Here is a 26,789-nt window from a genome sequence, read left to right on the forward strand (position 1 = left end):
GTTTGTATGGCTGGTCAACAGCAAAAACATCCTTTTTCTTGCAAACTAGTTCTATTCGCTGCAGAATTCACCAAGCGGACCGTAAGCATGGGTGGTTGTCTCTCTCCCATATGACTGTAGAGGCTGTTTTGAAGTGCAGTCTTGCTACAGCCTGCATGTGTAAAATACCCTCAATGGCCAGACTGCAGAAGACGTTGAGCTCATGAGGTCTGGCGCTTTCACAGCTCCTGGCATGCCGCACATCAGAGAGCGTAGGACTTGCATTCCAGTGTCTGTGTAATTGGAGTTTCCCTGTGGGCACCATTTAGGTTAAGAGCAAGGAAATATCCTACACGGAGCAGCAGAAGGTTTCTGGTCAGGGCACACCTGTTCCTCCATGCTGAAGAGTGCAGGATAAAACAGGAACTGTTGGTGGAGAGCAAGCATGTCAAGAGGAATCTAGTTTTAAGAGTGATTTAAACTAAACAGGAACAAGTCTTATTCTGTTTGCATGGATTTAATCAGGAACAACTGCATGTGAAGACCGAGTGATCCTCAGCTTGCAAATCAGATGTTTAGCTATGAGTTGCAATGCCTGGTCTCTTTACCACTGACTGCTAAATGGGGATAAATTGTTGGATATGCAATACCAAAGTCATTATTTCAGAACTGTATTCCACTGCATTTTCTACTTTGCATGTAATTTTTTACTTCCACTAAGTAATACCCAGCGCTCTCGGTATACAGCCCTAGAAGTTTATGGTCTTGCTGCTGCTGCTCTTTTATGTTATGACATCTAAATTCCTGGAATGATCAACTCCTGCTCTGCTGTATTAACCAAAATGCTCTGTCCTGGTGATACCCCATCTCTCACTGAGTTTCTTTGCATCACTGGGGAGAAATAGAAAGGGTAACTTTTAATTCTGTGCTAAGAACAAAGTGCAGGAATTCAGCAAATCTGTGCTGGACAATGAAATAAGTCTGAATTTGCCTCATTGTGTGAAATGCCTCTTGCCAGCTCTTGTAGCGTTATGATAAGCTTTATGCCTACTTGCTGCTGTACAGTATCAGTTTGTGAAGAAATATATTCCAGTTTTCTTTTCTTGAATTTGTTAATGGGTAAGCTGTCAAACACTTCTGATATTTGACAAAGGCTGTGTAGTTAGGAAGACTAAAAGAAGATGATAAGTGATAAGGGATAATCAAAATAGTAAACGGTAATGGTCATGTTTTAAAGTCTCCAGTGCAAATAAGAAGGGGTCGACCTCCTGTTGTTAACCTTTCTGTGTGCAGGGTATTTAAAGTTTTTTGTCGAGATTTTTTGGGGGGATGTGAGCTATTTGTTTGGGGCTGTGTGAGAGTCCAAAGTAATCTGCTTGCTCTGGAGGAAGAAAGTAATGCCTTCTAGGGAATATTCTTTTAGGACTAAGAGAATGTCTTTCTATTTTTGTCACAAAGCTATCACCTACGGTGCACTTCAGGCCTGAAGGGGATCATCTTGATGGAGGGAACAATGGTTGTTCTTTTATTAATAAAACACAGTGTATTATGTTTGTGCCTGTCCTTGCTGCTGTACAGAGGGATCCCATTTAAAGTCATTAAAAACTCATTGATACATTTATTCTCACCACAATGCACTAATAGCATTCAAAGCCATTAGTAGGCTGGCTGTTGTACATTTGCAAAAAGTTGCAGTGCTAGGTCAGCACACATGCTACTTTTCTGTGATAAATGAGCAATATTAACATATCAGGCCAGAAACAGATTGAAAATATTTACAGCATCAGCTTTCTGTCTCACATTTCACTTCCCCTTTCCCCCCACCCCCCCTTGCTACAGTTCTGAGGTAGGTATTAATTAGTGTATCATATGGGTATAGTAATTCTACATTATTATTTTCAATTTGAAATAATGATTAAACGTAGTTTGTCAAACTTATGAAATGATGTAGTAACAGATAAACTCTCTAATATGATCAAGTCTCATAGTCTTCCTTGCTGCCTCAGTAAGAACAAAAAGTTAATATAATCTCATAGCATAGAAGCTAAAAACTCGGAACAAAACAAAATTATGTGTAATTTGGGGACAAACAAAATAATTTTCTGCCGATACGTAGAATGACCCCTTTTAATTTCACCAGTGGGACAACTAAGAAGTTCCTGAAATCATCAGCTCTATGTGGGACACATCACTTTCTACAAAATATTCCAATGCATGCATGTTTTTCTGCTACCACAGCTAATTTGCACGAGATAGGTTCATCCATGTTTCCATGAAAACAAATGCCAAACCTCCTGCTGAATTTATTTATCAAACATTGCACAGAAACTGGATGGCATGTTCATCTGTTCCCACTTGGTTTTCGTTGGTGGAAGTTAAAAGTTGAGATTTTGGCCTTGCTGAAGTGAATGACATGAATCTTACTTTAACTGGACTAGGAGTTGACCCAAAGTGTTCTGCTTATTATCTCATAGCAATTTCCATGACAGCTAATTGTGATGTCACGAAGCTGAAGCATTGCGGGTAAAACAGACATCAAAAGGAGGTACTTTTCTAAGCAACATAGATAATGATTTATTTTATACATGTCCTATAATAAAAGAAAATAAATGGTGGAAAAACAGCGATGTTTAAAGGTGTTTCACAACTTCCTGTTAGAAAGAGTTGGAATTTTTATTAGGTAGTGGTGAGAATGAAAAGGAAGATTATCGATGTCTTCATAATTTTTTGTATAATTGTAATGAATATCCACGTGCTCCAGTTCACGATGCAAAATTTTTATCTAAACAATGTGCAGGAAACTGACTAATACAGGATCAAGGTTTCTTTTTATGTTTTGATTCCAAAAGTATTGTTCGCTGTCACAGGAAAAGTGAACTTAATCAGACGTGACTTGACTTTACATCTGCTGAGGAGGTTATCTCTTGTAAAGGGGTAGAGTTGTGAATGAAACCTTTGTCTTCAGCTTCCTTGTAATCCTGCAGTACAGTTGAGCATGTTAGCTCAGTTGGAATAATGTGCTGATTTTCTAAAGATGAAAAAGATTTTAACCCCTTTCCTCTTTTCAAGTTTTCAATTCTGTACTTCCTTAGATTTCACACTACCTGCCTTGGTTTTAGCAAGTATGATTTCAGTCTGTCACCTTTCCCGGCTAAATATAAAAAATGATACGCTTTTCTCCTTGAAGGAGAATATTCAAGAAATGTAATACTGGTGAGAGTGCTGTTCTGTAGCAGCAGGGATTCTTTTTTCCTGTCATTTTCTTAATTCAGTCTCTGTTTCAAATCTTTATCAGCACCTGTCCTTTTAAGGAAACAGATTAAAATGTCTGAGGGTAAATGGAGGATTGATTTGGTGTGAACATACAGCTTCTGTGCTTTTACAATATGTGCAGTTATAAACAGGGATACCACATGCTTTTCCATTCTTACTGACGCTAACTGCTTTTCTTCCTTGCCTTTGTGCATGCTGATTTTAGTTCTCCTTGCACCATATTAGGCATAAATTAAATGTATATTTGAACAGATTTTTTTTTTTTTTTCCCCAAAAAGGGAGCATGTGAGGCTGTTGTATGAAATGTCGAATCATCCAGTCAGTGGTGGAGAGGGGTAATCTGTTAGAAAACTATGGGGGTATACAAGGAGTAAATACTAAAGATATTTGATTTAATAAAAGGGTAAAAAAAGTATTCTGAGATATTAGAGAATATATTGCTGTAGCTCAAATATATTGATGACTGTCTGACTAGGTTAGAGATAAAAGCAGTAGACATGCATTTGCTCTGTTTGCTCTCATTTAATTTCATCATAGTGAGTCACATAGGCATCAAGATTTATGTGTGTCTGATAAGTAGTTGGGATAGAGAGTGCTAATGATGGTTGTAATGCTTTCTGGAATTTTATTTCTTCTGACTTTGGTTGACATTGTGACTCTAAATACTGCAGACTCTGTAAATTAGAAAGTGGAAGACAGAGGAGGGGAGAACCCGTCTCAGAATTCACACCATATTCATCAATATTTAGTCATCCATACATTGATTTTTAAAAATTATTATTATTTCCCCCCCCCCCGTGTGTCTGGACAGGCAGAATGCATGATGCTCCTCAGGGAGTATTTATCAAATTGGAGTGTGCACTTACCAGGAGAAATTAGAGGAAAACAAGTCATAAAACACAGTGAGGTTTTTGTACGTACAGGGAACTTACAACATTTATCCTTCAATTCAAAGAAAATCCTTTTCATCAGTGATCAGTACAGAATGGAGAGAATTGGCTTGAGTCTTACGGATTCACATGGGACAACTGTCTCGAGCACAATCTGTTTATGCTGATGGCCCTAATACTGACACAACAGATGCTTGGGAAGCTGCTGTCTCTACTGCCGCTGTAATTGTTGACACTATAGCAAATTCTTAAAGGAAAGTTGCAATGAGTCTTACTTTGGTTGAAAATAAGACTTGTAGTTGAAAACAAGGCAGTCTTTTACGGCCTGATCCTATGGGAATTCTCTTGCCATCGTATGCTTTTGGATGGTTTTAACTGTAGGTATTGTGGGTTGAAGGTCTTCACCTCTTTAAGTGACCATGGTGTTGGTTAATAGGACTATTCGGAATATTATGAAGTATTTACACATCTCTAATGATCTTAATTTGTATGACTTAGGTGTCTGAATGCTGTTGTAGCAGTGGTCCTTGGAGGAACTGCTTTTCCGGGACATGAACAAAGGCAGGAGTGACAGTATTGCAGCCAGAAGAAAAACATGGAAAAAGATAGCCATGGGAAATTTCCACAGCTCTTAATAAGGAGCAAGCACAAGTATAGCACACAAGAATCAATAAAAAGCCCCTTGTCTATCTACCCTCTTACCTCCACAACCCTCTCCTGAAATCCACAAGAAAAAAGGTGCAGGAATACAACATTTAGCTTCAGTGTGCCTGTCTGTTAGGTATATCCTGTGGCTGACAGCCAGGGTCTTTTCCACTTTATCATTTTATGTTTCTTTTGGTGGAGGTGTAGAGAATAGAGTCACTTCTTCCATTTAATTCTATCAGCTGTTAGAAAGTATCGTCTATCCTGGTGATATTGTCCTTTAAGCAGTTTAAATTAATCTGAAATTGCTCAGATCTTAGTGAAGGCTGTTGTTGCTGTTTAGTATATTAATGCCTATTATGTTTCAGACAGACTCAAGAAGAGAAGTCAGTTGATTCTGAGGTGCTACTGTCTGTATACGGAATGGGAATGTATCCCCCTTTGCTTCTTCTGTTCATTTTTTAACCACAGTAGACAGAGAATACAAGAAAAATGAAGTGAGTTGGCTACAGTCACAAAGCTGTTAAGTGCCAAAGTGGGGAATAGATCCCAAAACCAAATTTTGACTGATACCCTTGTTACTGAGCAATGCTGCTTCTAGATAATTTTCTTCTGTGAAGAAGACTGCTCAGCCTGCAAAACTGGCCAAATAACTATTGTAGTTAACAGAGTAGTGGAATGAAATCACATAATGAAATAAGATCAGGTGTGGATTTGATCCACTTGTGTTTTATACCTCTGCTTAGAATAGAACAGAGGCCATAAAAAATAATATTCAGGCTGTTCCTTACCTCATCATGACTAATGAGAGTTGAAACAGAGTAAGATGTACACCTTTTTGCAGCTCTTCCTACTAAATCTGTTTCTAGTTTGATGGTTAACATCATTAAGAGAAGGATACAAAAGTTGACTGTAGGCTTATAGGCATTTGAAAAAAATAATTCTGAAGGAAAGCCAGTATTTTGTGTGTTGCTGATATTTAAAAAATATGCAACCAGCTGCAACAATGTATGAAAAGAACGACTAAACTTCTCTTTTTAAACACTTTTCGTGATATGACATAAGGACATCATACATATATTGTTGTGGGCTCAGCCACTTCAGAGGAAGAGCCTATGAAGACAGACCCAGTGAAAAGGTTTGTTGTGTTCCCTGGTTAGGGAATAGTAATTTAGAATTGGCAGACAGGTTTGATGTACTCAGTGCCAGGAAGTCAGGCTGAAGAAGATGAGGCGGTAAAATGCTGGAAAGCCTGGAAGAACAGTATACAGATTCTCTGATACAAAAATGAGAAGCTAGAAGAGATAAGATGAATTATCATGATGATGAGTTACTGTGGTTATCTTATTTCAAGGAACAGGTACTTCAATGGAAAATTTACCCAAGTTCATTGAAAATGTAAAATAATTTTACTTAAAGAAATAGAGAATAAAGAAAGTGACTACAGTTTTAGTGTGGGTTCGATGCAAAGAGAAGATTAAGGAGATAATGCAGATGTATGGGTTGCCAAATGTTATGTTATTCTTTTATGTGGAAAAATGGTCTTTTCCCATCCCACTGAAGTATTTAAACATAGCTACAGCTTTAACAAAGTAAACTTAAACCCCACAGAATTAAGGTAACTCTCCAGAAATTTAGGAACTAAAAGCGGCAGAAGTTTGCATCACCTGTTCGACCTTTGTAAGAACAGCAGTGCAATCAGTCTTTTAAAGTTTTAACAGAACTGGTATAAAACTTGAGCAGGAGACATAAGTTTTGCTGCATGCAAATGGACTGTATAACTGTTGAATCTTCAGCTGAACGATATAGACTGAGATAATACCAAAAGTCAATCCCTTCTTCAAGTTTCGTGTTACTGGATTTGATTTACTAGTAAAATCAGAAACCTTACGTAATCTTCTTGCACTCTGAGTTTGTCTGAGGCTTTTCTTTGTCCCATGTTTTCTGATTTTCTCATCTGAAAGAAGTACTTCACTTTTTTTTATATTGGTTGGAGCTACTCATCTACCAGCATGACTTAGCATTTATTGTCTTCATTCTTAAAGTTGTGAGATTTTTTTGGTTTTTAGGGGGCTGTGGGTTTGGTTTTTTTTGTTTTGTTTTGTTTTTAAGCAGGGCAGAACACATAACTCTTATTTCTACACAAAACCTTAAATCTGCCAACCTGTTACAGAGTGTTGCAAAGAGAAAAGGAGTATTTTATTTCCATATCTCAGTGGACATAAATAAAAATACTGTGTGCTTAAGCCCCATCAGGAACAATTTATATTTGGTTTTAGGACAATTACTGTATGATCGATTAGACTATGGGCTTTGCTGCCAAAGGGTGTTGTAGAAACATTATCATGGAAAGGGTCAAGAATCTGTATTTCTGTTGTATAGCAGTAGCCCTTAATTCTGCAAACCAGATACGGCTGACGGAAATTGTTATAGCAGCTTCACTGCAATTGAAAAACAGAGGCTGTAAATGAACTCAGTTAAAAAAAAAAAAAAAAAAGACAAAAGAAATCAGTACAGTAACCCTAGCGTCACCTATTTTTACATTAAATTCCATTTATTTTTTCACTAGCACCCATTTTCAGACTTTGATGAAACAGGATTTTTGGATTGCTAATCCACAGTATGTGTTACGTTCAGGACCGAAGGTGGATGAATGAAAATACAGCACTAAGTGTGGGCTGTCTGAAACCTCTGGTACTACTGGAAAAGCACAAGTGCAGAGAACAGGTGGGAGGATGTATGGGTTTAAGTCCATCCAGAGGTACTTGTTGGGAACCTTAGTGGCTGAAAAACAGTATGCCTGCAGTGATGAATATACATTTGGGCTCATTCTTGCAAATATGTAATTAAAGTCACCCTCTGTGACACTGATGTCAAATGTGTGGGTACACATAGTCAGAACCTCTCCCTGCATTTAAGGAAGATTCCAGTGAGCTTTGCATTCCTTCTACATCTTAAAGCTCCTTTCTCTGAGTGGCATTTTGTTTTATTTTGACAAAGTTACTGGTAATTATCAAATACCTTAGAAGCTGCAGGTTATATGCAGAATAGAGTTTCGACCACTTATGGGCCTTATGGGACAAGGAAAGCAAAAGGGCACAAAAATGCTCAAAAATGCCTTATTAATTCAACATGAGAATTAGTGGCTGAGCAAAGGGGTTGGCACCCTTTGTTGTGTGGGAAGTGAAATGTTCATTAAAGATTCACAGATTCCCCAGAAGTGTCCATATATAATTAATGCTGCCTGTAACTTCATGCATATAGTGGGAAAAAGCCCAATATATGGCTTTTGCATTTGCTATTTCAGTGATGTCCTATAGTAGTTTGTTCCAAAGTCTGAAGAAAGATGAGACATGGAAAGACAAATGGAGGGTTTTATTCTTCTTTTAAGAATCAATGTGTATTTGATAAAGTCTTTTATAACTCAGCTTTCCGCAGTCACTGAGAGCTGAGAATGTTTATTCTTTCTTAGCTTCACCCAAACTATTTGCTACTCCTGCTACTCATTTCTGGACTTATAATAGGCCAGTAGAGAGGGCTATGTCATTGAAATATGTGTACACGCATGCCCACAAACACGGACATGCTTACATTGTTCGTGTAGAATTAAGATTCTTCAAGTGGGTGTTCTATCTATACTGCTGTTGTAATGCAGTAAATTGCCAGATAACATTTGCATTCATATCACATTAATTTTAATCGTCTTCCACATAAATGTCGTAATAGCCTAACATAATCATAAACAACTTAACTTCGTGAGTATTTTATTCTGAACTTAGATAACTACTTACAGTACACCAGTTCTCTACTTAAAGTCTCAGATATGCCAACCTCAGCTTGATATCTCATTCCCTGTAGGCATACATTACTCATTTCAGTTCAGTCAGTGAGACTTTGTGTGACAAGCTATAAAAAGCTCTACACCACTTGGTGCATGGATCTGTTTGGTACCTGATAGAGGCAGATCTGATAGAGAATTGTGGACAATCTACTGTTCTCATTTCTCATCGCTACAGACCTGTCATAGGATGCTAGATAAACTGCTTGCATATGAAAACAGGAGATATTTTATAAGGCTATGTAGTTGGGTGCCATTTGAGGATTACTGGTAATTCTTATGACTGGATGCTTTATATGTTGGCATGCCAGGACAAACAACTGAGCAGGATTGATTTTAGAGCTGTCACCTGGAGAGCCATTCCACTGATGTTTGCAAGAGGCTGGGCTTGGGTTCATAATGTTTGGTCTTGTTTGAGGTGGTGTATAGATAGTATACAAGAAATCTGTGTGTGCTGTCAGACATGATACAGGATTCACAGGACAGCGATACTCTTTCAGACCGTTAGCTGGGGACCTGGCAGGATAGCCCGTCTCAGATTGCACTAGGAAATTGCATTTAGGCAGCTCAGAATTGAGCCCTAGGTCTTCACAGACTCCAGTGAGAACTTAGCTACTCATTCCACATGTAAGCACTAACATATTGACACTGAAATGTGGGGGTTGTAATCGTGGGAGAAATCACATCCTCAATATTTAATGCGTGGCCTGTTGTCAGGTAGACAGTGGGGATCAAGGGATTAATTTGGACAACTCTGAAAATACTACCAGTCTGTATCACATTGTTTCAGTTTCTGTTAATGTTTCCCTTGCAACAGTCCCTTTTTTTCTGGCTGAAGTCCTCAAGGTAGACTCAGGACACCCGGGTCCCAGTCTGACTTTGTGTTTAAATCCAGTGTCAGAGTTGGCCAGCCTTTTTTCTTTGTGTAGCTTTCCTGTCACTGTCTCAGAGGAGACCCATTTGAGATCAGTACGTCTGTTGGGCTAGTGTGCTTGCCAGTGATAAGGAGCTGCGTTGTGTAATGGAAATTCGTCTGGCTGAGCAATTAGAAAAAGTTGGGAAGAGAAGGGGAGGAACTGAGCCCCGAGCGAGGACGGCACGCCTGTTTTGTTTCCCATTGTTCAGCCCCGTTCTGTGACTCCTAGTGGACCTCTACAGTCACTCTACTCTCTGAGTTTATTCCATCTTTGTTTTTCTTATAAAATTAATTATAACAGAAGTTTAATTATATTTGTGTTTTTATCATTCAGGGAAAAAAAAATATTAACATCTAATGCAGAAAATTGCAGGAACGGGGAAGGCGGACAGTGGACCAGTATGCTTTTGGGTAACGTAGCAGAACTAAAGAAGGAAGTGTATTAGAGGCCAGGGAGATACCAGGGAATGCTTTCTATCGGTGACAATAACTGCTGTCTCTTGGGCCATTGCCATGACTTTCACGCCTTCTTGAGATATGTTTTATTTTTGCCTTGGCAGTCCACCCTTTTGAGAATGAATGAATGATTTTTGAATAAAGCTGCCTAATTAAAGGCCTTAAATTCTACCCTAAGTGGAAAGCTGAATTCTGCCATGGGCTGTGAGTGCACTTCCCTAACATGGACAGTATTTCTTCTGGGAGTCTTCTGGGAGCTGCATACATGTTATGTGAGGACAAACTGGGCCCCATTGCCTGTCATTGAACTTATGTATTTGCTTTTTCTTCCTCCGCTTCTGTAAACCAGCTTTTATTTTCTTTGTTGTTGTTTTTTCTTTTTTTATTTGAGACTATAACGACTTGATTCCTTCATCACTCCTCTTCCAATATCTTGCTCTTTTCCAAAGAATTGTGCAGTTTCTTGAGCACTGAGGTACGAACATCTCTAAATTTGTCTTTCTAACAAGCTACAGAGAGCTGACTGAAGAATTACTTGCACAGAAAAAAAATAATCATTTGAGTTACAAACTGTTCACAATTAGGACACTGAGTCAATTCTACATCTGTTAGGTAACTTACGTACTGTTTTGTCAATCAAAACCAACAACTAAGGCTTCTCCAAATGAAGAATTCTTTTTTTTTTTCCTCATGATGGTGTCACTAGCAAGGAACATGGAACAATAGGAGTGAATCTGTAAAGTAAAAGTCCTGAGGACTTGGATGTCCACACTTAATACATTTCTGGTGGGGGGTTATTTGAAGTAGGTCTAGGCTGATCCAGTTGAGGTTGGAGTGCATTAGTTTCACCCTTGGAGCACACCTGGTTATTTTCCGTTGACAGCAAACCAGTTCATGTGAGATTGCTCTGATGTGAACCAAAACATGGTATAAGCAGGGGTGACCGGGAAGTCATTTAAGAAGTACATTCTGGATCCAAATAAAAGTGCTAATGTGGATGCATTGATGTTGTATTAGCATTTTTTCTATCCCCTTTTAGTTTTTAAACGTTGACACCCAAGACAGAAATAAATAACGATAATGAAAAACACAAATAAGAATTCTAAGTTTCCAAATCCGTAAAAGTTTTGTAAATGCCTTGGGAAACTGATATTCTTGGAAATACACCCAACAGCTGTTGAGACACAAAAGGGATTGCTCGTGTGTCTATACTGCAGTCTCTGCTATGACATACTTGAGTTGGCTGTGTGGTCAGTGACACCTGCACATAGCCACTGTAATGGGTGGTGGTTGGAATGTGTTATTTACTCAGCTTCTTGGGCTTTTGAAAGCCACACAGTGTTGTCTGCTGCTGTGGCATTACTGTCAGCATTACCCAGATTCAGCATTGGTGTGGCCATATTCTGTACAAGCTACAGCTATGTAAGGAATTGTGTGGAGATATGCACTATGTATACTTTCTTATAAGAAATAAAACAGGCTTTAACATTTAGGTAAATAGTCACATGGATGAACTCTGGTAATTTATGAAAATAATCTGATAAATTAATGAAAGAAAGTTTGTCAGAGCATATTGAGAGAAGAGATGGAGAGGCTGATAGCTCACAATTGCTAGCACCTAGTTGTTGGATGTGGATCTCCTCCGCCCTGTTCTTTCTTTCCCTTCATAAGCATTTGGCATAGGTCATGGCTAGAAACAAGCCAGTGGTCTAGGTGGACCTTTGATCTTCCTCATTTGCCTTGTCTTTATTGCATGACTCAGGTTGTCCACTATCCAAGACACCCATTACTTCAGTGGGCTTGGATCAGGCCCTCAGGGCTGTAATTGCTCAGCTGATTAATGCCACCAGGTTTTCAGAAATTTGCAAAGAAGTGGTTGCACACAGTTCCAGTGAATCTGGGCATTGTATGTGGACAGAGCTCTTCTCCTAGGGGTTTTAAAGGATTAGATGTAATAGTAGTGTACACTGAGACAGAAAGTGTGATAATCTTAGTTAAGGAGCCTGATTAGGTGACAAGCAGCACGGAAGTTCACAGTGTTTTCATTGAAAAATATCTTTTGTATGGTTAGATGAATATCCTCTTGTCTTCTCTAACAAAAAGAAAGTTCTTGTTTTAAGATTACTCCATGCTGGCTCCATAAAGCTTCCTTGGGTATCTAACTCCTTTGTTTTGCAGTAGCGTTTAATCACTTGCAGTATCATACACTCTTCAACCATGCACATTATCCCCTAATTAATATGACTAAGCCCCTCTTGACTATAAGACATGTTGTTTGTTCAAACACACTTACAAATCCATTTTCTTATCAGTTCTTTGCTGAACATTTACACAACGGGATACTGTTTAAATATGAAAATAAACCTTTTTTTAAAAAAAAATTGTTTGACCCACCCACCTGGCCTCCATCTGTGATTGTTCTGTCTCTGCAAGCTGTTGTCTGCTTTTCCTCAGCGTGTTCTTTATCTTTTTGGACGGCTGCTATCTTTGAGCAGCTTTATTGCCCCTCCCTATTTTCTCTGTGCTTAGTAGAAAGTGACATTTCCAAATCATAAGGATCAGCCAGGCAGATTTGATATGCTCTCTTCTATAAGACACACTTCTGCTCAGAGTATGCAATTAGTAAAGACAACTTCATTTCACAGTATCACAACTCATGCTGTAGTATTTGGAATTAAAGCATTGTGTGAATCTGGGAAGTTTTCTCATAAAAATTTGTAGCAGATCAATCTGTCAGAGTTAGCAATGTTATTTCTTACCATAGACTTACTGAGGCAAACCCAAAAGTTTCTTCATATTTTATTCCAGTTCAGTTTTGTATCAGTTAATTACTATGGTAATGCTTTTCCTTTATATTTTTTTTTATTTTTTCATTTAAGAGGAGCTGTGTGTTTGTAATCTGTTAATAAACTGATACTCTTAATCTTTAGATAAACAGGTTACATCTTTTCTTTTTTTTTTTTTCTTTTTAAATTATAGTTAAATACTTACACAGACAGTTTAAATTTCCTGTCTATGTGCTGAGATAAAATTTGTTGTCTGCAATGAACCTGGAAGGGAATCCCTTCTTAAAGAAATCAGAGTGTATTTTTTTTTGTTTCCTTTCCAGAAATATTTCTGTTTCTTCCAGTTGCAGGCCAAATGTAATTGTGGAGAACAGTTGCTTTTTTGCATTAAACTTTCTCCAGAAGCACCACAATGGATTGATAGGCATGAACACATTTTTCTAAGTAGGACAATCAGTGTTAAATGCAGGAATATCTGAGACCAGAATATGCAATTAAAGTTATTTTTGCATTCTGTAGCACCATTGTGCAGAAGTGGAGTAATTTCTGTCTTGTGGGTTCTTAGAAGCTGGTCTTTTGGATGAATTTGCCTGCTGTATAATGATGGCCTTGAGGAATGTGTTACAGAAACCTGTGAAAAATTTCTTCTGGACTGAGGCCTGGAATGGTAATGGTAGGTCGTTGTCCAAAGGAAACAAAAATGTGTTATTAACTTATTTTAATTTCATTTCAATTGGAAAACTTATAGAGATGGCTGCTTCTGTTCTATTTTATGATGAAGCCCTCCAGATTTATTTCTTGCCAGACAATTATTAAGAGCCATTACAGTTAAGTTAAATTAAACATCCACATCTAGCTGATTGCGTGAAAGTTTCAGGAAGTCCAGAGCAACGCATCTGTTTGCACCACTTTCTTTACAGCCAACTTTATCCTTGAACCAGGTGATCTAAGAGTCCCCAGAAGCCCTCTGTTATTTCACAGGGGACAAAGCGATTTCATGAAAGCATTTCAGATTATCTGAGGCCTTCGTAAGAAACTCTCCCATGATATTTGTATTTGGACATTTGTTGTAAAGGAGGATTTTGGGGCAGCAGGACAGAGTCATCTGTGTGAGGGAAGAGGGAATGAGTGAACCCAATACTGTTCTCTCCACAGGAATACAACAAGATACTCAGGTTATATTTTTACTAAATTTACATTTTATTATTGCAGCAATTAAGCACTGCTGCTGAAAGAAGTGTTTCCGTCATTTCTCAGCCCCCTGCTCCTCTGCTGTGCCTTCACAGACATTTAGTAGCTATAAGGCTAACTGGATTGAGGAACTAATGAAACAAACAGCACAAAGTTACTTTTACAGTAGTATGTCAGAAGGTTTTGTAAATAAGGCTTTAGTGGCGTGTGAATGATCATGCCTGTATAATAAAGCACTTAAAACTTTATTTTTTAATTAATTTCTAATTTAATTAATATATTATTACTACTTGCAGAAGCAGATTGCTGTTGGGGAACTCCTTTGTCAGCATAGGTGCATCTACCTTGTATTTTGGACATCACTGTTGAGCCTTTGAGCAAAACCAGACTGGCTGAGTATCCAGGCTTTTAGAGACTAATGTTAGGTGAACTTCATGGTGTCCTGGGAAGAAAAACTTGGCCTGATATCCTCCAGCTGGCTTGAGCAAACACTGTCCCACCCATGCCTGCCCATGGCTGGGATCAGGCAGACAGCTCAACATATGGACTTTCCTGGAAAGCTGCAGAGGGGCAGATCTAGTCTGTAGGCAGCCTGAGGAGTGCCTAGCTGTAGGCATCTGCTCTTCCTGGGGCAGAATAAGCCATGTGCCCCCATGGCCACAGGACTTGTCCATTGAGGAATGGCTCTGAAGGAAGAGAGGCAAGCTGGAAACTTTGATCTCTGCACATGTAGACCTCTTTGGCTGGCAGACCTGGCTGATGTGCCTATGATAGACCAAAACTTACCCACGTTTCCTCTATCCCTCTGATGGCAATTTCGAAGCAACTCCACCAGAAAAGCTATCATTACGAGCCTTCCCTTCACCAGTTCATGTTTCTTCTGGAAGTTTCTTGGTATTGCTCCCAGAAAAGGAAGAACAGGAGTAGCCAGGGAGTGAGGAGGTTTTTGCAGGTATTTGGAAACTGCTTTTGTGTGATTTGGTGAAAACTCAGTGATTTCCTGATTAGAGGACTCTGACAGCCAAACTGGCAAGACTATGACTGTTCATTTTGCAAGAGAGATGGGAGTCTTTGGGTGGCTTAATAGGCATTAGAAATGCCCATCAGGGGACATGTCCACTGCTCCATATAAAAGTTTGTCATATCATTGCTGTGTTGCAGCAGTGCTGGATAGTGAGGTTGCTATTTAGTGTAAGATGGCCTTTCTTTGTTTGATTTGCGATAATGAGGCTAAAAGATTCTGAAATAATGAAGTTGCTTAAAAAAAAAAAATCAGTAAAAGAGGAAAAAATAACAGGTCCTACCTAGTAACCAGTACTTTCATATTCCACTGTACATCTCTACCTTTAATATTGTGGAATCATTTAGGTTGGAAAAGAGCATTAAGATCATGGAGTCCAACCATAAACCTAACACTGCCAAGTCCACCACTAAACCATGTCCCTAAGTGCCACATCTTTTAAATACCTTCAGGGATGGTGACTCAACCACTTCCCTGGATGTCCTGTCTCAATGCTTGCTAACTCTCTCCATGCAGAATTTCCCCCTAATATCCAATCGGAACCTCCCCTGGTATAATTTGAGGCCATTTCTTCTTGTCCTGTCCCATGTTATCTGGCAGAAGAGACCGACCCCACCTGCCTACAGCCTCCTTTCAGGCAGCTGTAGAGAGCGATAAGGTCTCCCCCAGTCTCCTTTTCTCCAGGCTAAACACCCCCAGTTCCCTCAGCCGCTCCTCATCAGACTTGTGCTCCAGCCCCTTCCCCAGCTCCGCTGCCCTGCTCTGGGCACGCTCCAGCACCTCAGCGTCTGTCTGGTAGTGAGGGGCCCAAACCTGAACACAACAAATTTTTGTTTTCATTGAATTCAAAGGCTTTTGCTACAGTGGAAGGTCAGGTAAGGAGGCCATGAGAATCTTGTTGGCTTTAAATTTAACGATGTTTTTTCAAATATTTTTTATGTTTTCCAAATGATTTGTCAATTATCAGGTTTTGTTGTATTTTTATTTAAAAACCAAACAAACCCAAAATATGTATCTCCTCCCCTCCGCTCTCTGTTGGTTTTATTACTGCTTGGAGCTTTTTTGATGTATTTTGTTCTCTTTAGAAAAGAACAAGAAACCTTCCCTAAGACCTGTTGGCAGTCACAAAGCCTGAATGCAATTTAAACACCGGAAAGGGTTCATTTGTGTATGGACAGACAAGGTATGGCTGTACAGAGCCTGTGTGACATCAGAGGAGTTGAGCCATAGCATTGCCACTCTCGAGGTCCCAACCCAACTCAGTAAGCTTGTTTGTTATCTAAGTGGCAACACTGTGTAAGCAAGCTCACTACATTATAGACTATAAAGAATTTTTTTGCTGCTTCATTGTTTGAGGTACACCCCAAGAACAAGGAAGCAAAAAAACTTAAAGAAAAAGCTCATGAAAACATTCTAGTGTATTAATTTAATCATCAGGGGTTTTTTTTGGTGGGTTTTTTTCTTTTCTTTTCTTTCTCTTTTCTTATGGCTGTTAATAGTTGATTTTTGTACAAGTTAAAAAAAAAAAAGACAAAGACATTAATACAGGAATGTGACAAATATAGCATAATTTTTTCATACATCTCTTTAGAAAAAAAAGCACCACTTACACTGTGGGTTGCATAGCCAATTTCTTTTCATTGCAGCAATGTCTGTTGTCTGCTGATGCATCTAATGGATGTTTTATTCTGCTCAGTTAGATAATCATAGAGCTTCCCTATCATAACACCATAACTTCCATAACAAGTTAGTTGGTGGTCTTAGATTTGCTGAATTCTTAGTCACTGTATTTTTAACAGGTGTTTTAATAAAAGTTAAAGAAAATTTCTTAATTAACTATTACCAAGGCAGTAAAAGAGGAAAAAAGAAAACACCAAGATGCAGAAGCTATGAGCAAATCAAGGGCATTTTCCCATTAATTCTTTGACTGGTTGAGAACCTTTTGAGGAAGATAGGTAAAATTTCTATTGCTGAAAAAACTTCAGGGATGGATTTTTATTTTTATTTTTTTTTTTTTTTTGTGACATACCTGCACCATGTCCTGCAAAGTGTGGAGCACTTGCTCCTGATCTGGCTAATCAGTCGAGCTGTCACTCAGCTCTGCACAGAAACTACTGAAGCATCTTGCAAACCTAATCTTGAGGGAAGGGCATGGCGAAAGAAAAGGAAAAATAAAGGAAAAAAATGAACAGGAAAACCAGAATATCTTTTATCCTTTCATTTCTTTAATCCACCATTCACATTTGAACTCTGTTTAGTAAAAGAGTTGCATTTATTAGCATATTTGTGTCTTTGTATCTCTCACGTTAATTTCCACCAAATTTTCATGGTGGCTTTACATTTGTGGTTCCCAGGAACGTTAATGAGGCACACATGCCCATATCCCTGCAAACTCTGAAAATGGGGAGAAACATGATGTCATAGCCTCAGTGCACAGCTTTTAACTTACCTAGTTAATTAACTCTGGTCAGACTATGCTAGATTTTCTTTAATTTCAGTTTAAATGTAGTCTTTTATGTACTTTTCAGAATTGTTAGATTCAAAACAATTTTGCTGTTACAATATAATGACATTGGGTATTCTTTGTTTTGTGGGTTATGTTCTTCAACCTGATTACCTTGTCCTTCTGTGCAAGTTATTTCTTTGCGCCTATGTTTCTCTGCAACTACATAAGTTAAAAGGGCACACATGATAACATACCCAGGTTTGTGGGTTTTTTTTGGTTGGTTGGTTGGTTGTTTTTAAAGCAGAATTGCAGAGAGGTAAAGTTTCACTTCAGTGGAAAAACTGGAATAAGTTACTGCTACTCAGCAAGCATTCTATTTCTGGATCTGTATTTATGTGAACAGCAGTACGTGGAGATCTCTCAGAAGACATTAGCAGGACTTTAGACAACAAGGGCATATTAGGTTTAGGAAATGAATATGAGGTCTGAGAGATTCCTGACAGGCAGCAACAAACATTCAGTGGATGATGGTGTGCAGCCATGGGACAGCCCTATTTAGATATGTCATTCACACTATGGCTGAGGCACCATTAAAAGTCCTGAGTTTACTCTAGCTAGACCATACAACATAATTCCTTGGTTGAAACATGAATAATCTTTAGATGCTGTTGCAGTTTAAAAATCAAGCTAAAATAAACATCTTTTTTAGCTAGACATTTATCATTGCATAGTAGTTAGACAAATAAAATACTACAGTGTAAGCACCTTATAAAACAATATATATTAGGTGCCAGAGAAGGCGTAACAGATGCCATCTCTCACTATAAAAGTAATTTACAGTTTCAAACATAGCCATGACTTGAACGTACACAAATTGTTGGAAAAGGGGATCAGAAGTTATAAAGTCTCCATTTGTTACTGAATTTCTTATGTATGATATTTCACACGGGAATCCTCATTTGGGAGTTATTTTATAATGGTCTGCTTTCCGTTTCTCTAAACTTTTCAGATGCATTGGCTAAAAAGTGCCTGTGGCTGATATTGTGATCTGCCAGACAAGTATCTCGTAAGAAAACAATGTCCCCCAAATAATTTTCAAAATTTTATTTTTATACTGTGGAAGAGTAAACACATTTTGTATTTCTGGTGTCTCCCATGCCAAATTCTCATACCTTTTTAGTGGGTTAATACAGAAGAGGGTTGACAAATCTTGCTATAATCACTACGCTATGTTGTTTTCATCCTCCTTGTCTGCTGCTCATTTTTGTTGTGAAAAACCCTAATATATCAGTGACAGGAGGTCTGGATTTGTGGCCGACTGTTATAATTACTCCCACTGAGGCACTGTCAATAGGATTAAAATAAAGATTCAGGACCTGTCCATCACAGATGAGGTCAGCAACACTAGCAGTGGGAGTACTGTTTCTGCAAGCTGTGCTTTCAGTCCTGAGTTATGGAACCATAGGCATTAATATGAAGCAAATATTTGAAAGCTCCAGTGGAGAAAGACCAGCCTTTTTTCTGCATTAGCTAAAATATCCATCTGTAATAAATAATCTAACAGCATCCATCTATGTCCTGATCGTACATATATGTATGTTAATTTTCGAATGTATCAGAGCCACATAGTTTCAATTACAAAACAATCCATTTTGCATTTTCTAATTAATAAAGTCTTTGCAGCTGCATAACTTCATCCAGGAAGCATCTGCACAAACTGCTTGTGTATACAAAATTTCTGTGAAAAGAGGGTTAGCTGAATTATCTTTAATGTTTGCAGGCATGGGGAGGGTAGAAAGGTAGGGAGTTGATTAAGATAACACAAAGCAAATCACAAGAATGGCAGCTTATGTCCACACAGATATAAAACAAAGTCTAGCCACTGCTTGGAGCAAAAAACCACAATGTGTGGGCTTGCTTTAACGTATAGTCAACTTACTTTATTCAAGTGAAGAGAAGAGAGGAACTGAGGGGAAAACCTGAGCTCTCCCGAGGTGGGCAGTCATTCTGCTGTGCTTCTCAGTGGGACCACAAACCCCTAAGTAATACTGTTGTTGTTGAAACTCTGATTACGCCTTTGCCATGTGTTGATGCTGATTTTCAAAAAGTATCAATTTTTAAATGTTAGTTTCATCTTCTTTAGTGTGCATGAAACTATGGCGTGTATGCCACCAAAACTTACTTGTGACAGCAAAGTCAGGGAATGGAGAGCAAACGAGAATAAACACAAGCTGTCTTGCTCTGCTAGCACAGTGTTTCATCTTTTTCTCAGACCAACCTACTTTTTATAATGGGATCAAACAGTAATTAGTACAGTCACCTCTTTGCAACTCATTATGTTTCATTATTTTCATAAGAAATAAAAAAAAACAAATATCAAAAGTCATGTTCAATCAAGTGTCTAACATGCTGAAAGAATTGTGTGCCCTTTAAGTCTTAAGCTGATATGCCATCTGGAAACCTTGCACTTCCACAAATGGAGATTTCCTTTTTTAATTTGTTTGTATTATTGTAGTAGCAAATAATATTCTTGATTAATGTGTCAGTGCCCTACAACTGTTTACTCTTTCTCCTATGGTTATATAAACATCAGTTGTTACACATGTCACTCATAGCCTTCATTATATTTCCATCATCCCTCCAGTTTAAGTTCCCTAGCCTTTCTAGAAGTAAAAATGAATCTCAATAGTGTTTATAGTGAAAAGGTTATATAAAAATGAATGGTACACATCCTTTTTCTCCTTTTTCCTGTCCCACAAGTGGGACTCCAGACTGCTGTTTGCTGCTCTCTACATCTGCCTTTGTTCCCCCTACCAGAGGTTCTTGGAATTCTTTTTTATAAATACAGAAAGAAAAATATACATTATTTGATCTCTACCAGGCCACTAAGGCATGTGATGAGCTCACAGGAGAGAAGTTGCTATTTTTCTCTATAAGCTGCAGTCAGCATCTCTAGTTACAGCAGCTAATGCCTTGTGCCACAGATGTGGCACCATAGTTCTTAGTGTGAGTTCCTCAGTATTTACTTGTGGCTTTGCAATATTCCATTATTTACAGAATTTGATTAGGCACTTAAATGATACCAAATACATTTTGTCTCAAAATGTTTGTGATTGCACTGATGGCGGTGGCATATTCGAGTGAGTGCCATGCACTGATGCTGCAGCCTTGCCCAGCCGTGTACCAGACCCTACTGTCATGGTACGGCCTTGCTGTGGCTGAGTGCTACTGGATGTACAAGAAGAAAGCAACGTAGTCCATGCCAAGAGAGACTGCTAGTGTCATCTTCACCAGGGTCTTTCATCATGTACAGACAGAATAGGTTACTGCTTTATCTAAAGCTTCCAGGCAATGAAGTTTAAATACGAAACATCAATGTCCTGCTCAGGTTTGAACTGCAGCTCCATGGCATAAAGAGGGTCTCTCATCCATGGGCTGTTGACATTGTCTTTGTATTTCACAGTGAAACTCTGCCAACTTCCCACCAAAAGAAACCTCTTTGCTTTGTAGAAGAGCTGGCAAGATTGGCTCTGAGGAGCAGCTGTGGCTATAGCAGGCAAATAAAGAAATCCAAGGTGCTGGGCAGCCCTGGGAGGGTCACTGACGGTTGGTCCCTAACGATGGTGAGACTAAGATACTAAGCAAAGAGTTGTGCTTTGGCTGAAGCACAACTGTCTTCTCTATTTATTATTGATTTTGTATGTGGGGAAAGAATTAGCAACTAATTTTTGCTTTATTTGAAGACTGGTTTAGGTTAGGCTGGTAGGTGTTACTCTGCATCTTTGTGCTGTTAGTGATGTGTAAGACTTTAAAGCAGCTCATTAAGCAAAATGGGAGCTTCATCTGGGAAGAGCTGTTCTATTAAATTAGCAGCTGTGAATGACACACCACAGTAAATGGAAGTAAATTTATTTTGTGCTGGCTTTCTTCCCTTTCCCTGCTCCATCTTTTCCAGTACCTCAGAAGCCCTTCAGCCCTTCAGCAACAAAACTGCTCCTGGGTCTTAACTTGCTTGAGGAAGATCAAATGAATTCACATTTTACTCAGATCAACAATAATGAGGATTATGGCTACAGCATCACGGTGCTGCCTTACCAGTCATATCTTCCTGCATATGTCCCATCATTCCTTGCATTCTGTACCTTGATTTACAATATAGGTTCCCTTTATAGGGGAGAAACGCTGCTGTTGAGTTGTCTCCTGCACTAATGAATTGAAATATTAAAATGGATGTGATCAAATATAATTTAAGTTGACTCAAGCTTTACCATGAGGTACTTTTGTGGAGCAATACCTGTATTTATCACCTTTAGATTTACCTGTACAGAGCTCTCAGTAATGTTTGGGTAATGTGTTGTTTGTTTTTGGTTTGGATTTTTTTTTTTTTTTTTTTTTTACATTTAAAGTTGCTTCTGGAAGTAGTGGCAGTGGGGATTTTATGCCACCTGTCCCTGTGATCTTAAAAATATTACCTTCTAAGGAACTAAATTGGGTCAAAATAGATGGATTTAAAATAATGTAGAACAAAAAAATACGTTTAAATTACTTGTAATATCAAAAAAATTCACCATGGCAATTTGGCAAGATAGGACAAAAGGGAGGAAAAAAGGAGTACAAAAAGTATTTTTGAATGGTTCTTTCCCATCTGTGATCTGTAATAGCTCACTGGCAAGTTATCACACCTTTGTAAGTGGTCCGTGCAGCACACTCTCTTGGTAGAATTTTCAGTTGTAAGTTTCTTGGCAAGGACAATGATATATGTTAAAAACAGATGAAGATTCAGAGCTCCCCAATTTTTGAGCAATAATCCACTGCTGGGCTGAATTTTTTTTTTTTTTTTTTTGGGGGGGAGATTTAAATTTACAAAGAAAAAGAATTTAGTTGTATTCCTCCAGCGAATACTTTTAATTGCGTGTACCCTTGCATACCCTCCTTTCTAAAGAATTGCAATGTTATATAAAATCCTTTTTAAAAGTACTGTTTTAAGACTGTTAAAAGTGTCAATGGTGGAATATCCTGCCCCTTATATTTATGGGGTGTATAAGTTGAAGGGATGGTTATTAAATGTTGCCACAAACCTCTTATTGGACAAAAAGCTAATGGAATGGTAGCGTGGTACGAGTACCTGAACCTGCCACCTGTGGTATGCTGTGCAGGAGAAATGGCTTTCAGTCATGGAAACTAGCCACAGACATTCAGGTCCTCTGAACTCTAATAAAAAATGCACAGTTACCTTAAATAGTAAGTGACTAAGCATATAGACATCTTGATCAAGACATCAGAAAAAAAAAATGGAAAGGGGTTTTCTGTTTACGTTTTGTTATTTCTGCCTGAAATCTCTATTTTACCCTCTGCGTCTGCTTTGTAATGTTCCCTGCTGAGAGGGACAGACTGGAAACACAGTAGGGATCTTTGCCTTTTAAGTTGCTCTTTGCTTTGCAGAGGGCTACGTGCTGGAAGACCTGGTGTATTTGTCCAGTGTTTTGCTCAGTATGAGAGAAACATGACTATTTAAGAAAGGCAGGAAACTATTACTTGGTAATTTTAACTACATTTCAATTACAAGTATCGAAAGAGCAGACAGAAGTTTAAATATATGTCTTAAGGTACACGCATACAAATGAGTTCAGCTTTTGTACTCCTTGTCTTTGGCCAGGAAATTCTGAAACAGTCTTGAATGAAAGCGTTAAAGGATAATTCTGAGTTAAATTTGCCATAACTATGAATTCATGAGTCATGTTTATCCAAACTGTCTTTCCAAAATTCTTTCTGTCTTCTTTTGTAAAATGCATATGTAACAGCTACTGTGGTAGAATCAAACTATAGCATGTTTTACAAGCAGGGCTAGATTTTCTTCTCATGCAAACTTGTGCCCCTTTGTCAAAGTCAAAGGATACTTGCTTTGCATGCTAATATTCTTTGCCAGGTAATTTAGCTTCCATCCACTGTGTTTTTTCCACAAACAAACTCTAAATGTTATGGTGATTTCTGTCATTTAGGCGTTTTTTGTTTTTTTTTTAATGTAAAGTTTGTATATTGGTAGGGAGTAACAGAGGGCCAGAATTTCCTATAATTTTATACTGGTATATGATACACAGTTGATTTACATAATTCATCAACTTTAATCTACTTTTGTCTTTAAGTATTGCCACTATTTTTTTTCTCTCATCGAGAAGTGTCATGTTGCTGGAGCTACACTGTGCATCCAGTCCAAAGGCTATTAAAATCAAAGACACTCCTCACTGACTTCAGTGAAATTTGGATAAAGCTCATTGTTTTCATGCTTTTGTCATCACTGCAGTACCAGTTCCAAATATCAGTGTCTTTGGATACTTTGCATTTCTGTTCTGAGAAAATATCCAAGCAAATACGAATATAACCAAAGTAAATCCTCACTCTCCGAATTCAGAATGACTATTTAACTAGCTGTAATATTTTGATACCAAATACAAAGTTTCACCCACTGTCCCTTTTCTTTGCATACAGGTGGCGGCTTAAGGTTGGACGGTCTGTTAGGGTTGGAAAAAAACTGAAATAAAATAGTGTGGTTGAAAAAGCCTCTGCTTGATTAGAAGGTTCTGGAGGACTTTTGTGTTCTGTTTTTCATGCTAACAGTGTAAGTTTGCCCATAACCTCAATGCTGAAATGGAGTCCTGAGTCTGTTTCCAGTTTTAGCATAGTCTGATCCCCACTTCCCTCTTCCTCATCCCCTTCCAGCTCTCATAGTTTATCCGTTCTTAAGCTAGCTGTCTAGGTCGCAGTCCTCTGCTTGGAACGGTCATTATAGGTGTGTTTTGTGGGTGTTTCTGCTTTGGGAGCTGTGACAGTAGCTGAAAGAAGTATTTCTAAACATCAGGTTTTTTTACTTCCATGGGTTCGCAGCAGGCAAGCTGATCTTACGCGCCTATTTCCAATTATCTACCTTTTAACTCCCCCTTGAAAATTTTAGTAAATTCGTTTGAGCCTAGTTGTTTCTGTGAAACTGGAAAAACCATTTGTGCAGCTTATGCTCTCTGCCCTCCTCCTTTTCCTCCTGGTTCCTACCAGCACCATCCATCCAGCAAGTGTTCATGCCTCATTCTTTCCTTGGGATTAGGGTTCACTGGTGGGTTACAGCTTCTTTGGGTTTCTCAGATCAGGGAAGAGTAACGTTTGCTCCATTAATTCCAAATCGACTAGTTTAGATACCAGAAACACTTCAGTGGCCTTAGAGCAGAGCTTCTCCAGACTGTTTTTCCCTTGTTTAGGCCTATCGCAGGCATCCAGCTGTTTCACACCATTATTGTACTCTTCTTTGGCGAAAAACAGATGCTTGTTATATTTCTATGGCTTTCTGTGTTAAAATATTGTGCTGCCAACTGCCGAGGTATTTGTAGTGCATGCTTGAACTCATAAAAATGCTACAAAATCATTAACAGCATCAACTGAAGAAAAAGAAATTGTAAGTATAATATCTTGCTTGCGCCAACATGACAGAATGGGTAGTTTAGACATTTACAGGAATGTGTACCCCATGTGACAGACAAAAATGAATGATCGGAGTAGTAGTCCATGCAAATCTAAACCGTAATTTGTTTTGTTCTGCCTTAGCTTGTGGCCGTGGGTTCTACAAATCCTCCTCACAAGATCTGCAGTGCTCCCGCTGCCCTACTCACAGCTTTTCTGACAAGGAAGGATCTTCAAGATGCGAATGTGAAGATAGCTATTATAGAGCACCTTCTGATCCACCATATGTCGCATGCACAAGTGAGTCAGTCATGAATTTAATAGTAAAGGACATTGCTTAACCAACCAGGTGCAGCCACTTGTAGCTAGTAGTTTCGGTTGGCTTTGCCTATATTTGAAAAGTACATTTACAACAGTAAGTGAATTTGAAAGGCGGGGGGTGGGGTGGGTCGGGGGGAGGAATTTGACGGTGAATATAGAATCAGCATAAATATAGTTTCATGTTTGCTCGATATAACACTGGACAACTTTGCATGTTGGGTAAGTGTTGTAACTCATTGTAATTAGAAAGGCATAATTTTCCCATGGCTGTAAAATTGTTGTAGACAATGTGCTTTACGTGATATAGTACCAGAATGAGTAACATGAAAAATGAAAAGTAACCTGTGCAGATATGAGCTTTGATTGAACTGTAGTCAGATCTGGCTTAACCTTCTAATTACAAATGGAATAGCCTACACAGATTGGTGGTGCAAACAGTAGAAGCCTCCTAAATCCAAAGCAGCACCAAATATCTCTGTAAATCATATCAGAGCTGGTAACAAAGGACTAGGTGCAGTTGGTGCAGTACGTTTAGAAGAGACGAACAAATCCCATACTTGGGAAAACTATAAAAGACAACCTTTAAGGTACATTAACCAATCCTTTTAATTGCACAAAAGAGATATGGCTAAAGTCAGTTGCCGTAAATATACAGACAATTGTTATTCTGACGCCTTAATGGAAAATAAATAAAACTCTTACCAAGTGAATTCAAGGAAGCTTTTATGCAGCTTGTTTTAAAAATAATGAAATGTTTATGTGCAGAGAAATGCTTCAAATGTTTTCTGTCTCAGTAATTAAAATGCTAGCTCCATGTCCCACTGTGGTTCTGTGCAATTACCCTGGACTTTTTTGTGTGTTACACAGGACCTCCATCCGCACCACAGAACCTCATTTTCAATATCAACCAAACTACCGTGAGTTTGGAGTGGAGTCCTCCTGCTGACAATGGGGGAAGAAATGATGTCACCTACCGAATTTTGTGCAAGAGGTGCAGCTGGGAGCAGGGTGAATGTGTTCCCTGTGGGAGTAACATTGGATATATGCCCCAGCAGACTGGATTAGTAGATAACTATGTCACTGTCATGGACCTGCTAGCTCATGCTAACTATACGTTTGAAGTTGAAGCTGTGAATGGAGTTTCCGACTTGAGTCGTTCCCAGAGGCTTTTTGCAGCTGTCAGTATTACCACCGGTCAAGCAGGTAAGTTTTCATCACTTACGATTCTCAACACTATGAGACAGAGAGAAATTGGGAACATGCAAACTACAGATGCAGTAAATCAGGAGCATGTTTGGTGTGTTCTGGCTCATTAATCTTTTCACCTTGCCAACTAGTTAATTTGAGCTTATACCATTTCATGGTAACCTGTCCTGTTTTTTGGCCTCGGGATTGCTTTCAGAAAGCATTCGTGAAGGACTTAAAGAAGACATATGGCTTTATTATTAAATAGATTTTAACTCTGCAGCTGTTTTTCTTCTTACGTCATTGTAGCTTGTTTCTTAGTATTTGAAGATAAAAAAAGTAGATGTGACAGTGCCACGCAGGATTCCTTTCTGAATTTTTTTAACCTGTATGGGA

At 38.6% G+C, this 26,789-nt stretch overlaps 1 protein-coding gene across 6 annotated transcripts in view; it reads left to right on the forward strand.

Annotated features, from left to right (window-relative positions):
* The window catches only part of EPHA7 (EPH receptor A7), a 170,358-nt gene that overhangs the window by 31,731 nt on the left and 111,838 nt on the right, over positions 1-26,789 (forward strand). For all 6 annotated transcript variants that reach the window (XM_055714300.1, XM_005434036.4, XM_027797989.2 and 3 more), the window contains exons 4-5: positions 25,032-25,187; positions 26,076-26,411. In XM_055714300.1, the coding sequence (XP_055570275.1) occupies positions 25,032-25,187; positions 26,076-26,411 (492 nt within the window). The remainder of the gene's footprint in view (positions 1-25,031; positions 25,188-26,075; positions 26,412-26,789) is intronic.

The sequence above is a fragment of the Falco cherrug genome, chromosome 6 (genome assembly GCF_023634085.1).
Source record: "Falco cherrug isolate bFalChe1 chromosome 6, bFalChe1.pri, whole genome shotgun sequence".
Taxonomy (NCBI): Eukaryota; Metazoa; Chordata; class Aves; order Falconiformes; family Falconidae; genus Falco; species Falco cherrug.